This window comes from Oncorhynchus gorbuscha, linkage group LG08, assembly GCF_021184085.1.
Source record: "Oncorhynchus gorbuscha isolate QuinsamMale2020 ecotype Even-year linkage group LG08, OgorEven_v1.0, whole genome shotgun sequence".
NCBI classification, from domain to species: Eukaryota; Metazoa; Chordata; class Actinopteri; order Salmoniformes; family Salmonidae; genus Oncorhynchus; species Oncorhynchus gorbuscha.
The window spans coordinates 46,559,486-46,574,435 of NC_060180.1; the positions used below are offsets into that span (position 1 = coordinate 46,559,486).

The following is a 14,950-nucleotide window of genomic DNA, read 5'->3' on the forward strand; positions in this document are numbered from 1 at the left end:
ACTTGGCGAAAACAGTGTCTTTATTCCAGTAAGGGAAATATGCAATACTCCTAGACAAAACAGAGCGGTAAACAAAGCATAAAAAACTAATTCCACTCGTAGTGATGAGGACAGACTGGAGACTCAACCATAAACTGTAGGTTGCCTCGGGAAGGCACCGACCGTAGCAGACTCAGACACCTGCTCACACGCAGCATCTGAGGGAAACACGACACGACAGGGCGAGACAAAGACACAGCACGGTGAACAATATACAAGGATCCGACAGGACAGAAACGGAAGACAAGGGGAGAAATAGGGACTCTAATCAGAGGGCAAGATACGGAACAGGTGTGAAAAGATTAGATGATTGATTAGGGGAATAGGAACAGCTGGGAGCAGGAACGGAACGATAGAGAGAGGAGAGAGAGGGAGGGGGAGAGAGAGGGATAGAAAAAGGGAACGAACCTAATAAGACCAGCAGGGGGAAACGAACAGAAGGGAAAGCATAATGACAAGACAATATAAGACAAAACATGACACCACTGGGAATGTGATGAAAGATATAAAAGCTGAAATAAATCATTCTCTCTACTATTATTCTGACATTTCACATTCTTAAAATAAAGTGTTGATCCTAACTGACCTAGGACAGGAAATTTTTACTATGATTAAATTAAAAAGTTTAAATATATTTGGCTAAGGTGTATGTAAACTTCCGACTTCAACTGTTGTTGCTCCTTTTGTCCAGTTGTGAAAAGGCAGTGTGGAGTGCAATAGAGATGGCATCATCTGTGGATATGCAAACTGGGGTGGGTCTAGGGTTTTTGGGACAGTTGTGTAGATGTGAGTCAAAGCATTTCATGGCTAAAGATGTGAGTGCTACGGGTCAGTTGTCATTTAGGCAGGTTACCTTAGTGTCCTTGGGCACAGGGACTATGGTGGTCTTCTTGAAACATGCTAGTATTACAAACTCCGACAGGGAGAGTTTGAAAATGTCAGTTAAGACACCTGCCAATTGGTCAGTGCATGCTCGTAGTACACGTGCTTGAGTACACCTGGTAATCCGTCTGGCCCTGCGGCCTTGTGAATGTTGACCTGTTTAAAGGTCTTACTCATATCGGCTGCAGAGAGCGTGATCACAAAGTTGTCCGGAACAGCTGATGCTCTCATGCATGTTTCAGTGTTACTTGCCTCGAAGCGAGCAAAGAAGTTATTTAGCTTGTGTGGTAGGCTCGTGTCACTGGGCTGCTCTCACGTGTGCCTGTGTAATTGCGCACCCAGCTTACTCAGGTGCTTTGTTGTCTGTAAGTTTGAGTTAATTTGCATTCAAAAAATCATACAATGATGGAAAGACCAGTGTGTTGTCCTTGGTAATGCAGACAGAGAAGAGTTCCAACTTCTTAATCATAGCCTCAATTTTGTGCCGCACATTGAATAGAGTTACGGAGAGTCCCTGTAATCCTAGATTAAGACCATTCAGGTGACAAAAAACAGATAGGCCAGTCATGTGAGAAACCTGTCATCATGTAAGGGATCAAACAAGTGAAAATTATGGTCAGTTAAGAAGACTTTAAGCTTGTCTCTCAATTTAAAAAATGTGTCAATACTTTGCCCCTTGATTACCAGCAAAAAAAGTGTTACATGGTCGCTGCCCATATCATTGTATAATGCAGAAATTACACAAGAGTTCAGGGGCCTTGCTTTAACAAAGTTAACCATTTTCACTGTAGTGTCCAAAACGTCTTTCAAGCTGTCAGGCATTCCCTTGGCAGCAAGAGCCATTGATTTTATTAGTCACTCTCACTCATTTTAACATGGCAAAAGTCATGGCAAAATATGTAGAATTTCAGGAAATTTGCTTTACAACTGCAAACAAATGATCTCCACCCCATGGCAAAATGTGTAGAATTGTAGGTAATTAATTGTAAAACTGCATTTTCTTCACTCCACCGTCAAGAGTGGGACTACTAAAATGTTTTGCCCGCGCGGTGGGTGGGCCCCCCAACACAATCTAACCTAGGGCCCCCAAAAGGCTAGGGCCAGCCCTGGTGGTATCCTTCCTGGTGCTCCTCTATCACGCCTTGTTTTGAAGGAACAACAAGCAGGGGATTAATCTAGCAGCCCATAGTTCATGCGTACAGATCAATATATGATGGGTCAGGATACGGACACTTATTAAGTTTCCTGTCGTTGTAAACAATCCCACAGAACAATACATCTGGGAAGAGGGCCAAACAAAACTTGTGCATTAGTCAAGATGACTTTCAAGCAAATGGGGCTTTTATGTGAAATCTTAGATAGCTATTTATTTTTTGAAAATCAGAGTGCAATATTGAAACATTCACAGAAGGATATCCTTTCAGCAAAAACAATTTATATAGATTTTTTTTCAGTACAATTTGATTGAACTTGGCAAGGAGGATTCAAGTGTCTGTGCTTTTCCAATAACAATCAAAATGGAATATTACAGTAAACCATTTGACCAGTGCAATGTCATGTAACGGTCATAAAAACCAGATGGGAACAATGTAAAACTTCGACCTTATCAAAACGTTGATTGACTATTGTCTTGTGGCGTTAACTTCCGTCGGTGTGAAGTGCCTTGAGCACTCTCACGTCTCAGGTCTCATGTGGATGGAGCCATTGGACCCAATACAGTTTGTATACAGGAAGAACAGATTAGTCGACGATGCAGTACCGACGGTTTTGCGCAGTGCCGTGAAACACCTGGAGAGGCCTCATTCTTATGTGTGCATCCTTTTCCTTGACTTCTCTGCTTTTAAAGCTGCATGCAGCCTCACCTTTTCTGTGACACTCTCCCACCTACAGGTGGACCCCAGTACTACCTTGTGGGATCTGGACTTCCTGCTGAACAGGGTGCAGTATGTCAAGTTCAACAACACAACATCCCTTCTTCTTTGTACATCTACCGGTTCCCCCCAAGGAACTATCATCTCTCCAGTGCTATTCTTCATATTCACCAATGACCTGAGAGGGTCCGAAAGGGACTGCTTGGCAGTGAAATATGCAGATGACACCTCCCTTATCAACGGCTCAGATAACACACCGCGTTACCAAACAGAAGTAAACAGGGTTCATCACTGGTGCCATGACAACTACCTCACACTCGACATCAACAAAAGAAAATAACTGGTCATTGATTTCTAGAGGACGGGAGACCCAGTGAGCCACCTAGTCCTGGGTGGTGAAGAAGTAGAGAGAATGGGGAGTTTGAAGTACCTGGGAACAATCATGAACAGCACACTCTCTTTTAATGGCAACGCTCAGAACATCAATAAAAATGGCAACAATGATTGTATCTCCTCTTGGTTTATCTATTTCTCTCTTCCCCTCTCTCTCTCTAGAGGATAGAGGAGACTTGCTGAATGGTCAAAGAAATCATAGTCAAAGCTTTTCTTTTGGGCTTTTTATAGAAAAATAAGTTGTGGATGCTTTGCAAGCAATAGACAACAATAAATCCACAGGGGCTGACCAATTGGATCCTGGTCTGCTTAAGTGTGCAGCGCCCATCATTGTTGGCTCAATAACCCACATTTTTTTATTTAACATTGTTATCAGGAAATATTCCAAAAGTATGGAAATCAGCTCTTGTCCTGCACTCCATAAGGGTGGGGATAGTAGTGATGCTAATAATTGTCACCCCATTAGAAGGTTTCCTTGTATAGCTAAGATTCCAGAATCCTTCGTAAATGTACAACTTTGCTCTTTTTTATCTGAGAAATGTATCTTGTATGTAAACCAATCAGGGTTTAGGCCTGGGCATAGAACTAGTACCTCAACCACTTTTGTTGTTAATGATCTGGTCAATGCTTTAGGCACTAAAATTAAATGTGCTGCTTTGTTTGTGGACCTTTCAAAAGCTTTTGATACTGATGGTCATGCTATTTTATTGAATAAGTTGTCCTCAATAGGCCATGAACAGCTCTGACACCTGTTCATGGATTCATGACTATCTTAGTTACAGAACTCAGGCCATCGTGATTGATGGGGTTAAGTCTGAATTTCTTGAAGTGCTTAAAAGTGTACCACAGGGGTCAATTTTGGGACCTGTTCTCTTCACTATTTATATAAACACCATTGGTCAATCTGTTAAAAAATGTAAACTTTATCTGTATGCGGATGATGCTATTATGTCGGCTATTGCTCCGACTGTTGATCTGGCTGTCTTAAAACTACCGTCAGATTTTATAGCTGTGCAGGAATTCCTTGCTGATTTAAAACTTGTGTTTAACATGGGCAACACAAAATACATGTTGTTTTTAAACTCTTGTAAGAATGTTCCAGATGAGCTTCATGTTCACTCAATAGATGGTTCTCCAATTGAAGGTGTTTCCGCATATACAGTGGGGCAAAAAAGTATTTAGTCAGCCACCAATTGTGCATGTTCTCCCACTTAAAAAGAAGAGAGAGGCCTGTAATTTTCATCATAGGTACACTTCAACTATGATAGACAAAATGAGAGAAAAAAATCCAGAAAATCACATTGTAGGATTTTTAATTAATTTATTTGCAAATTATAGTGGAAAATAAGTTTTTTGGTCAATAACAAAAGTTTATCTCAATACTTTGTTATATACCCTTTGTTGGCAATGACAGAGGTCAAACGTTTTCTGTAAGTCTTCACAAGGTTTTCACACACTGTTGCTGGTATTTTGGCCCATTCCTCGATGCAGATCTCCTCTAGAGCAGTGATGTTTTGGGGCTGTTGCTGGGCAACACGGACTTACAACTCCCTCCAAAGATTTTCTATGGGGTTAAGATCTGGAGACTGGCTAGGCCACTCCAGGACCTTGAAATGCTTCTTACGAAGCCACTCCTTCGTTGCCCGGGCGGTGTGTTTGGGATCATTGTCATGTTGAAAGACCCAGCCACGTTTCATCTTCAATGCCCTTGCTCATGGTAGGCTTTATTATTTTGGTCCCAGCTCTCTGCAGGTCATTCACTAGGTTCACCGTGTGGTTCTGGGATTTTTGCTCACCATTCTTGTGATCATTTTGACCCCACGGGGTGAGATCTTGCGTGGAGCCCCATATCAAGGGAGATTATCAGTGGTCTTGTATGTTTTCCATTTCCTAATAATTGCTCCCACAGTTGATTTCTTCAAACCAAGCTGCTTACCTATTGCAGATTCAGTCTTCCCAGCCTGATGCAGGTCTACAATCTTGTTTCTGGTGTCCTTTAACAGCTCTTTGGTCTTGGCCATAGTGGAGTTTGGAGTGTGACTGTTTGAGGTTGTGGACAGGTGTCTTTTATACTGATAACAAGTTCAAACAGGTGCCATTAATACAGGTAACGAGTGGAGGACAGAGGAGCCTCTTAAAGAAGAAGTTACAGGTCTGTGAGAGCCAGAAATCTTGCTTGTTTGCAGGTGACCAAATACTTATTTTCCACCATAATTTGCAAATAAATTTATTAAAAATCCTACAATGTGATTTATTGGATTTTTTTCTTCTAATTTTGTCTGTCATAGTTGAAGTGTACCTATGATGAAAATTACAGGCCTCTCAAATCTCACCTAGGATTTAAACCCACAACCTCTGGATTTAGGGGAATGCGGATCTTTCTACAGGCTACAAAGTCTGTAGAATTTCAGAAGTCCCCTACACATTCATTACCTATAACATATCTCTGCATATAGCAAAAGAGTGCCATCTGCACTTCTATTTAAGTTACAAGTTCATATGGCAAAAATCTATTTGATTTCATTTACTTCTTTCAGCTATTTGAGTTTGGGTTTTCAGTATAGTTGTCTGTTGTTGGTGGGACATATTATTCTGTTTTACTGTTGCCCCTGAATCACTGCGATAAATATACTTTTTTCTACAGTGTATTTTTTACAGAGCTGAGATTTACTTTGAAGTCCAAAGTGTAGGAATAGGTCTACAGGTGAAATCAGTCACTGATACAGACATGGTGGCGTAGCAGGAAGATCGGAATGCCGTGAACCAAGAGGTTGAGAGTTCAAATCCCAGGTTACATAATAATTTATGCATGAATGAACAAACTGTAATCATGTCAAATATGTAAGTTGAAAACACTTTGTTAAAAGCACTTGGTGTCGGTGTCCCTAAAGACAAAGAGCTGTATCTGGATCAGTGGTTCACCAATCAGTACCATGACCCAACATCCCAAAAAATGTCTGTGGGACCAACTCGGAACTAGACAAAACCTCCAACGGACCATGAGATTATGTCTCTATACCAAGTCCCTCATGTGTAAAGACCTATCCAATGAGCTCACTGTCACCATCCCACTTCTGACACCAATGTAGTGAATTTGGCTTAGCTTCGACTTGGACTAGAACCCAATGCCAGCGACTGACAAGTTAAGCCAACAGGTTGCTAGGTGTTGGGTTAAGGTTGTTTCAATACGAATGCAATGGGTACGTTAATACAATTATTGTGAATACTCATATTAATCTAATAGTTTGATTAATTAAAATGTTGACATGCTTTGCAAGAAGAACGATTTCCCTTTAATTCCTGTATACTTGGACACATCTGAAATCAGGCTTCCCGATGGGACTTTGATAAATTCAGAAAATCGGCAATCAAAATAAATGTTCTACCACAGCAGCCATGTAGTCGGACATTATGTGAAAACTATTTCTAATATGCATACTGTCAGTTTTTCCAAACTTCACTTCTGCCAAAAAGGGAGACTTGCGCTGCTGGTACAAGCACATGTGCAGATCAAATACACCGCTGGAGCTCCGATCAGGGGGTTTATACATCCTTGCAATTTGAAAGATTACCTCGATTATGACCTTATGCCGATCACGATAAGCAGAGTACGGTCTTCACATGACTAAAGCCATAATCAGTTTCACTCTCAACTACTAACATATTTGACATACATGGATTTTTTTATTTTATTTTTGGGGTCAAAATTATCACAGGAGGCCTCCCGGGTGGTGCAATGGTCTAGGGCACTGCATCGCAGCGCCACCTGTGCCACTAGAGACTCGGGGTTCGCGACCGGGTTCTGTCGCAGCCGGCCGAGACCGGGAGGTCCGTGGGGCGACGCACAATCAGCCTAGCATCGTCCGGGTTAAGGAGGGCTTGGCCGGTAGGGATATCCTTGTCTCATCGCGCACCAGCGACCCCTGTGGCAGGCTGGGTGCAGTGTGCGCTAACCAAGGTAGCCAGGTGCATGGTGTTTCCTCCAACACATTGGTGCAGCTGGCTTCCGGGTTGGGCATCCAACGCTGTGTTAAGAAGCAGTGCGGCTTGGTTGGGTTGTGTTTCGGAGGACCCTGCCTGGTGTGTTCCTTGTTCTTCATGATGCTCTCTGCGCTTTTAACGGACCTCTGAGACTATCACAGTGCAGGTGCATCTATACGGAGACTTGATTACACACAGGTGGATTGTATTTATCATCATTAGTAATTTAGGTCAACATTGGATCATTCAGAGATCCTCACTGAACTTCTGGAGAGAGTTTGCTGCACTGAAAGTAAAGGGGCTGAATAATTTTGCACGCCCAATTTTTCAGTTTTTGATTTGTTAAAAAAGTTTGAAATATCCAATAAATGTCGTTCCACTTCATGATTGTGTCCCACTTGTTGTTGATTCTTCACAAAAAAAATACAGTTTTATATCTTTATGTTTGAAGCCTGAAATGTGGCAAAAGGTCGCAAAGTTCAAGGGGGCCGAATACTTTCGCAAGGCACTGTATATAATATAAGAGGGAGGGTATTATTGTTATTTTCCATAGAATAACTATTTTACGGAGAATGCACACCAATACAGCACTACTGTATGTGTACATTCAGAGGTTATGTCACGCCCTGACCTATTTTGGTTTGGTCATGGTGTGAGGTGGGGTGGGTATTATACGTTCTGTTATTTGTATTTCTATGTTTTTGGCCGGGTAGGGTTCTCAATCAGGGACAGCTGTCTATCGTTGTCTCTGATTGTAAACCATACTTAGGTATCCCTATTTCCCAACTGCCTTTGTGGGAGGTTAACTTTGTTTGTAGCACATAGCCTTAAGCGTCACGGTTGTTTTGTAGCGTTTATTGTTTTTGTTGGTGTATTCACCTAAATAAACGACTATGCATGCTCACCACGGTCTGCACCTTGGTCTACTTCTTTTGACGGTTAGTTCTTTTGACAGGTTAGCTGGTTTCTGTATTTCTGTAGGTTAGCTGGTTTCTGTTTAACCAAGTAGTTATACCACTGACTGACATTTCTGAGCTGTTTTGACTGCAACTACGCATATATCTAAGGTCATTTTGAGTTCATACACGCTCATACCTGGTTATAACCAGTTAAAGACGAGTGCTCCATCTGTGCAGGTGATCTGTCTATCAGGTCGAGATCACTCCGATTGGTCCCCTTCCACCCACTGGATTCAAATAAATACTTAAAAAAATATTTGCCCTAGAATAAATCATTTTTATAGAGTCCACACCAATACAGCTCTCTGTAGATTCGAGAGCTTACCTGAGTTCTGTGTTGCAGTTCTATCAAGTAGTTATACCATTGGCAGACTTTGTATACCATTGGTAGATTTCTATATGCACAAAAATAAGGTAATTAGATTTTCTTTTTTTACACAGTTACACATATGGTATAGAACAATGCAATCTTAGGCAAGTACATGGGGAGCTGTATCTGTGCAGATGATCTGTCTATCTAGTGGAAATGACTGATACAGGTCCCCCTCCACCCTCTGGTGGTATGGATAAGTTGTTATCATGTCTCCAGAGAGAACTAGATTCAAATAACATGACCCCAAATTCCATATTGATACAGTAACATTAAACAACGATTTGAATTGATTAAAAACAAGTTGATTGACAAAGTCATGAAAAATTCAAAGAATTGAATTAACCACTTTTGGGCTATATGTTTAAAAATATCCCTATGGGGTCAAAATGACCCCAGTTGGTAGTTTGAGGGTTAATATTGAATTATTAGTGTGCATGTAAATGTACTCAATGGGGCCCCGGTCAAACTCTCCTGGGCAGCGTACATGTTTAGAAAAATAAATACATCTTGCCATGAGGTTTGTAGGTCAACTACTAAAAGACCATTGCCTTGATGTATTGTAAGAAAAGTGTTATTCTTGGAATTGTAATGTTTCTCAGTGTTTCTTGGGTCTTGGTATGCTGTCTCTCATTTACTGTGTGACAGACAGGGGTGGTCCCGAAAAGGCACAGAATTAATACAGGGCACTACTTTTGACAAAAGCTCATCTACGCTGTATTCCATACATATTGTACTACTTTTAACTAGGGCCCTTGGGCTCTGTACAGAGAATAGGGTGCCATTTCTGACACAGCCAGGGCTGAGTGTCAGCCAGGGCTGTTGGGAGCTGTGATTGGCTTTTGTGAGTCAGCATGTTAAAAAGATGCCATGGGCCTGACCTTGGCTGACTTCTCACCAAATCTCCACATTTCAGTGTACTGTATCAGTATGTCCTCCATCTGCCAAAGCCATCAGGGGCATAGGGTTTTGTTGCCAAAAAACAAAAACAAATCACGCATTTTTGACTGAGATTGTTTGCAGCCTGAAATGACCTTACTCTCAAGTGTAATGGCACTTTAGCAGGGGGGGGGGGTAATAAGTTGGCCCAGGGGACAAGAGATTGTAATTCTGCTGCCGTTAATACAAAGTAGTGAATTCGTAGTAGTTCACCATGATTATGTAATACTTAATGTCCTCACTCGCTCTCCTATTTTATGTGTTGGGATTAGTGGATAAGCCAGAACTTTGGTAAACATATTCAAACAACTCAGATCCAGTGAGGGAGTTGACTCTGGCTGAAGCTTGAAGTTGCTATGGTTGTTGAAGTTTCGAGACACATAGGCTTAATTGAGATAATTCTGTCCTAATACAAATGTTCAAACCGAACCAGATGTCTTTCTTCAAGCAAGTACACTTCACAAAGGTCAAATAGGGGGATGATTATGTTTGTCCTGTTTCATTGCATGTACAAGTGGGAAACCTGTACATGTGTGAGATGGATTTTTTTTTTTTTGCATATCCCAACTCCCTCGGAGAGTGGGTTCACATCCAGGTGATCAGTCATTATTGATGGCAGCCCTGGAGAAATTAGGGTTAAGTGCCTTGCTCAAGGCCAGATCGACAGATTTTTCACCTTGTCGCCTCAGGGATTCAAACTAGCCATGTGCATGCCATTTCTCTTTCTCTGTAATTTCTCTAAATAAAAATAATATATCTCCAAGATTGTCCATTACTTAACTCCCTCAGAAACATAAATGAACTCTCCCTCCTAAGTCAAATTGAGATATATTATTTTTAACAATCTGAAAATAAGACAACCCAGAAACTATACTAGAACCCACAATTCCAGTAATTGCTTTCAAAGACAATTATTATAGATCTTTGTTCCAATTTCTTTACTGCAATCAATCTCCCCCCCCATCATTCAGCTTATGAATCAGCTTTTCCCACTGGATCTGTCACTCCTATATAAACCCCTCTGCTGAAATCTTCTGAAATCAACATCTGAATATTAGAAGCTGTGATAAGGTTTCTGAATTTATTTATCATTTGAAGCAAAGTCCGGGATATACTGTGCATCAATATCCAAGGTGCACTTTCTCACCTGAGGATTTCATCACTAAACGCCCACAAACTTTCAATGTTGCTGACCCTGCTGGTGCAGCATATTAACACAGAAACGATTCAGTCTCATCTTTCTCTCTTACTAATACTAATACTAATTTCTCTCTTACTAATTGTGAGTCTGGGTATCCGTCAGAGAGAACAGTGCATATGTTGTCACTATTTCCAGACAGATGTTTCTGAAACTTTCATGTCTATTCTCTGATCTAGCATGGAATACTGCTGCTTGTTTGGTGCAACACCCTGTACACAGTACTACATGAGGTCTCACATCTCAAAACAATGCATTAGCGCTCTTAAGAGGCTGCCACTGTATTTCATTTCTGACACCGGGGATTATGGCATTGCTCCTGGCATCCGAAAATGCAAATGGCGGCACATGGTGATCATTACATCTGCACATGCTGTAACAACCCGTCCATGCTCCTCTGGGAAGAACACTACACCATAAAATATTGAGCTACTACACATGACTATTGTCTATGGGGCTGCTCAACACCATAGCTCTATAGCGAATAAGCCCCATTTATTAATCACATGAAAACAAGCAACCATCCTTTAAACAGTGGAGGGAACGAGTGGGACAGACACCCACACCTCCGTAAGCAGGAACCCGATGATGAGCCTCTGTGGACAGAGACCTGTATGAACGAACGCGTTCTTACCTCTGGATCCGGGACCTGGGAGAGCACAGCGGAGATGCAGAAAGAGAGCAGAGCTGCCCCCAAGCCCAGCAATGCCGGCTGGGGAGAGGAACACGAAGAAGGCCGTTCCCCGACTGCCATTCTTTCCCCCGTACTTTCTCCCTGCAGGCTACAGCTCCCTGCCCCCTCTCTCCTCTCCTCTGCCTGACTGGCTGGGTGGCTGGGCTGGGTGTCTGTGCCGTAGGCTACCCTGGACAGGACCACAATGGCCCTGGGTGATTGATGGTCAGTGAGGGCTGCTGGCGGGGACAGGGGGCGTCCTCTCTCCTCTCATCTGGTGCACTGCCTCTGCCTCCTCTACCCTGTTGTCTTCCCTCCCAACACAGAGCACCGTACACCACTAAATACATCACACCATCTTCCTGTAGGCAGTTCCACTAGCCAGCCACTTCAGTCAGGGTCATTAATTAATTAATAGGACTGGTGTAGTTTACAGCCCATTCTGGAAAGGGAGGTAGGTAGGTTATAGCACTGCTCTGTGTGGGGGATGGGAGGGAGCTGCCTGCTTGTGAGGGCAGTGGCTTGTGTAGGAAGGTCAAGGGAACATAGAGCGGTGAATGACAATCTTTCAGTTATATTGTCCTTGTCCTCTGTGTGGCAGGATGTAATACAGAAGCATAGGTGTCTGGCTTCAGAATACAGTGTTCGAACGGACACTGTGTTTGCCAATGAGCTGATGACAGGTATGTTGTGCTGAAATTACAGAAGAATAAATATAATCAATCACTTGGGCAATATACTGACCTCAGTGACCAGATATGCACACAATGCATGTAGCTAAAAGTTATGTCAAATCAGTTCAAGCTACTGTATATGCTGTTATGGCCATGTGTTTACACCAACACCTCCACAGCAAGCAGACAAAAGTGGTTAGCTTGTTCTCATGGAACACACTGATGACGGCTTAGTTACACAAGGAAACTGAGGCAGAGTGACTGTTACTGAAGCAGCAGTATGAAGGAGGATCCCTTTCCCATAACTCCCAGGCTCACATCCACATCACAGGAAGATATCTTCTGGTTAATTTAGTTGACTTTATTAAGATATCCATTGGTCCAACAGGGATACAGTGGCTTGCAAAAGTATTCACCCCCCTTGGCATTTTTCCTATTTTGTTGCCTTACAACCTGGAATTAAAATGGGGTTTGTATCATTTGATTTACACAACATGCCTACCAATATGAAGATGAAAAATATGTTTTAATGTGAAACAAGAAATAATACAAAAAAAATAATTGAACGTGCATAACTATTCCCCCCCAAAGTCAAAACATTGTTAGAGCGACCTTTTGCAGCAATTAAAGCTGCAACTCTCTTGGGGTATGTCTCTATAAGAATGGCACATCTAGCCACTGGGATTTTTGCCCGTTCTTCAAGGCAAAACTGCTCCAGCTCCTTCAAGTTGGATGGGTTCCGCTGGTGTACAGCAATCTTTAAGTCATACCACACATTTTCAATTGGATTGAGGTCTGGGATTTGACTAGGCCATTCCAGGACATTTAAATGTGTCCCCTTAAACCACTTCAGTGTTGCTTTATCAGTATGCTTAGGGTCATTGTTCTGCTGGAAGGTGAACCTCCGGCCCAGTCTCAACTCTCTGGAAGACTGAAACAGGTTTCCTTCAAGAATTTCTCTGTATTTAGTGCCATCCATCATTCCTTCAAATCTGACCAGTTTCCAAGTCCCTGCCGATGGAAAAACATCCCCACAGCATGATGCTGCCACCATCATGCTTCACTGTGGGGATGGTGTTCTCGGGGTGATGAGGTTTTTGGTTTGCGCCAGACATAGTGTTTTTCATGGGGGTGGGGGTGCTTTGCTGCAGGATGGAAGCATACTTCCAAAGTTCTGGCAAAATGGCTTAAGGACAACAAAGTCAAGCTATTGGAGTGGCCATCACAAAGCCCTGACCTCAATCCTATAGAACATTTGTGGGCAGAACTGAAAAAGCATGTGCGAGCAAGGAGGCCAAACAAACCTGACTCAGTTACACCAGCTCTGTAAGGAGGAATGGGCCAAAATTCCCCCCAACTCATTGTGGGAAGCTTGTGGAAGGCTACCCGAAATGTTTGACCGAAGTTAAACCATTTAAAGGCAATGCTACCAAATTCTAATTGAGTGTATGTAAACTTCTGAGCTACTGGGAATGTGATGAAAGAACTAAAAGCTGAAATAAATCATTCTCTCTACTATTATTCTGACATTTCACATTCTTAAAATAAAGTGGCGTTCCTAACTGACCTAAGACAGGGAATTCTTACTTTGATTAAATGTCAGGAATTGTGAATAACTGAGTTTATATGTATTTGGCTAAGGTGTATGTAAACCTCCGACTTCATCTGTAGGTTGCATCTTGTCATGTAAGACAAACCACAATTAAAGATTTCATAAAGGTGTCTGACAGTTTCTTTTCTCAGTCTTTGTAATGATCCAATACCTCTCTCTGACATGCAATTAGCTTACATTGTGGTAAATAACTGCAATCCATGTTGAGTGTTCTGTGTCCTAGGACATACCAATAAGCTTATCTTAATGATCCCCTTGGTGTTTGTGAATGTCAAATGTCCCAGCATCGCTGCCGTGTTAGCTCTGACACCAATGATTATCCATGCCTGTGACTGCATCAATACCTCTGGACAGCCACCTGGAACACAAAAAGAAAGAGATTTATAGATGTCCTCCAGCTATTAGTTAACATTTACTGTAGAAAAACGAATCTCCCAAGCATAAATACATTAAAGTACACACACTAAAGAGTACAAAAAATATGTTTTGATGTAAAAAAAAAAATAATTACACAACTGCAAACTTCAAGGAATAGGGCATTCAAGTTGGTCAGATGGGAATCCATGATGTCATCGGCCTCCCGTCTTGCTTGAGGAACAATAGAGGAGCAATAGAGAACAATAAATGAAAGGTCCACCTCCCACTTGTGTTATGTCATGACTTACCTGGACCAACTATTGAGATGTGACTTTTGTTAAAGAGCCACTGAACACCCCAATTGGCACAAGTTTTTTTTTATTGCTCATTACAAAAACGAGATTTCAGTCATGGAGATGTGTTTCCTGACCGATTCCGTGTATGGTTAATTATGTTTGTCCCCGATGAGACACTGTAGATGCGGAAGCCAATTTCACTTCCTCAAAATTACCAGAATGAATCTAAGATAACTCAAGAAATCTGTAATACATTTTTACGTTTTTGCAGAGGGTGTTTTAGTTGCACAATTTTACATGTAACTAAGGTGTTTGGTGCAGTATTTTTTTAAGTTAAAACATTTAACACGTGTTGTCTTATGTAAACAAAGTCAGAGCTACTGGGCAGTTCTGTCTCACGGTCTATGCTGTTGGATACAGAGCAATCACTGCAGCTGTTCACCCCATGTTAGAGCGCAAATGGACACTGCAAAATCAAAACCCAACCTTCCTTTACCTGTTGTGACGCACGGGATGTTCCAAACTCCATTTTAGACATGACTGACTTTATGACCAAAAATATCTTATTTACACTTTGTAGTTAATTTTGACACTAGAATAACTGTTTCTGTTCACATAGGCCATTTTCAAGATATGTGAAATAACAGTCAAAAAATCTCTTCAGGGCAAATCAATCTGATTTTACCATTCAGATACGTCACATGGA

At 41.8% G+C, this 14,950-nt stretch overlaps 1 protein-coding gene across 2 annotated transcripts in view; it reads right to left on the reverse strand.

The window, feature by feature from the left end:
- The window catches only part of LOC124040887 (transmembrane inner ear expressed protein-like), a 31,232-nt gene extending 19,640 nt beyond the window's left edge, over positions 1-11,592 (reverse strand). For both annotated transcript variants that reach the window (XM_046357996.1, XM_046357997.1), the window contains exon 1: positions 11,267-11,592. In XM_046357996.1, coding sequence (XP_046213952.1) covers positions 11,267-11,386 — 120 coding nt within the window. In that variant the 5' untranslated portion in view covers positions 11,387-11,592. The remainder of the gene's footprint in view (positions 1-11,266) is intronic.
- Positions 11,593-14,950: the final 3,358 nt, after the last annotated feature.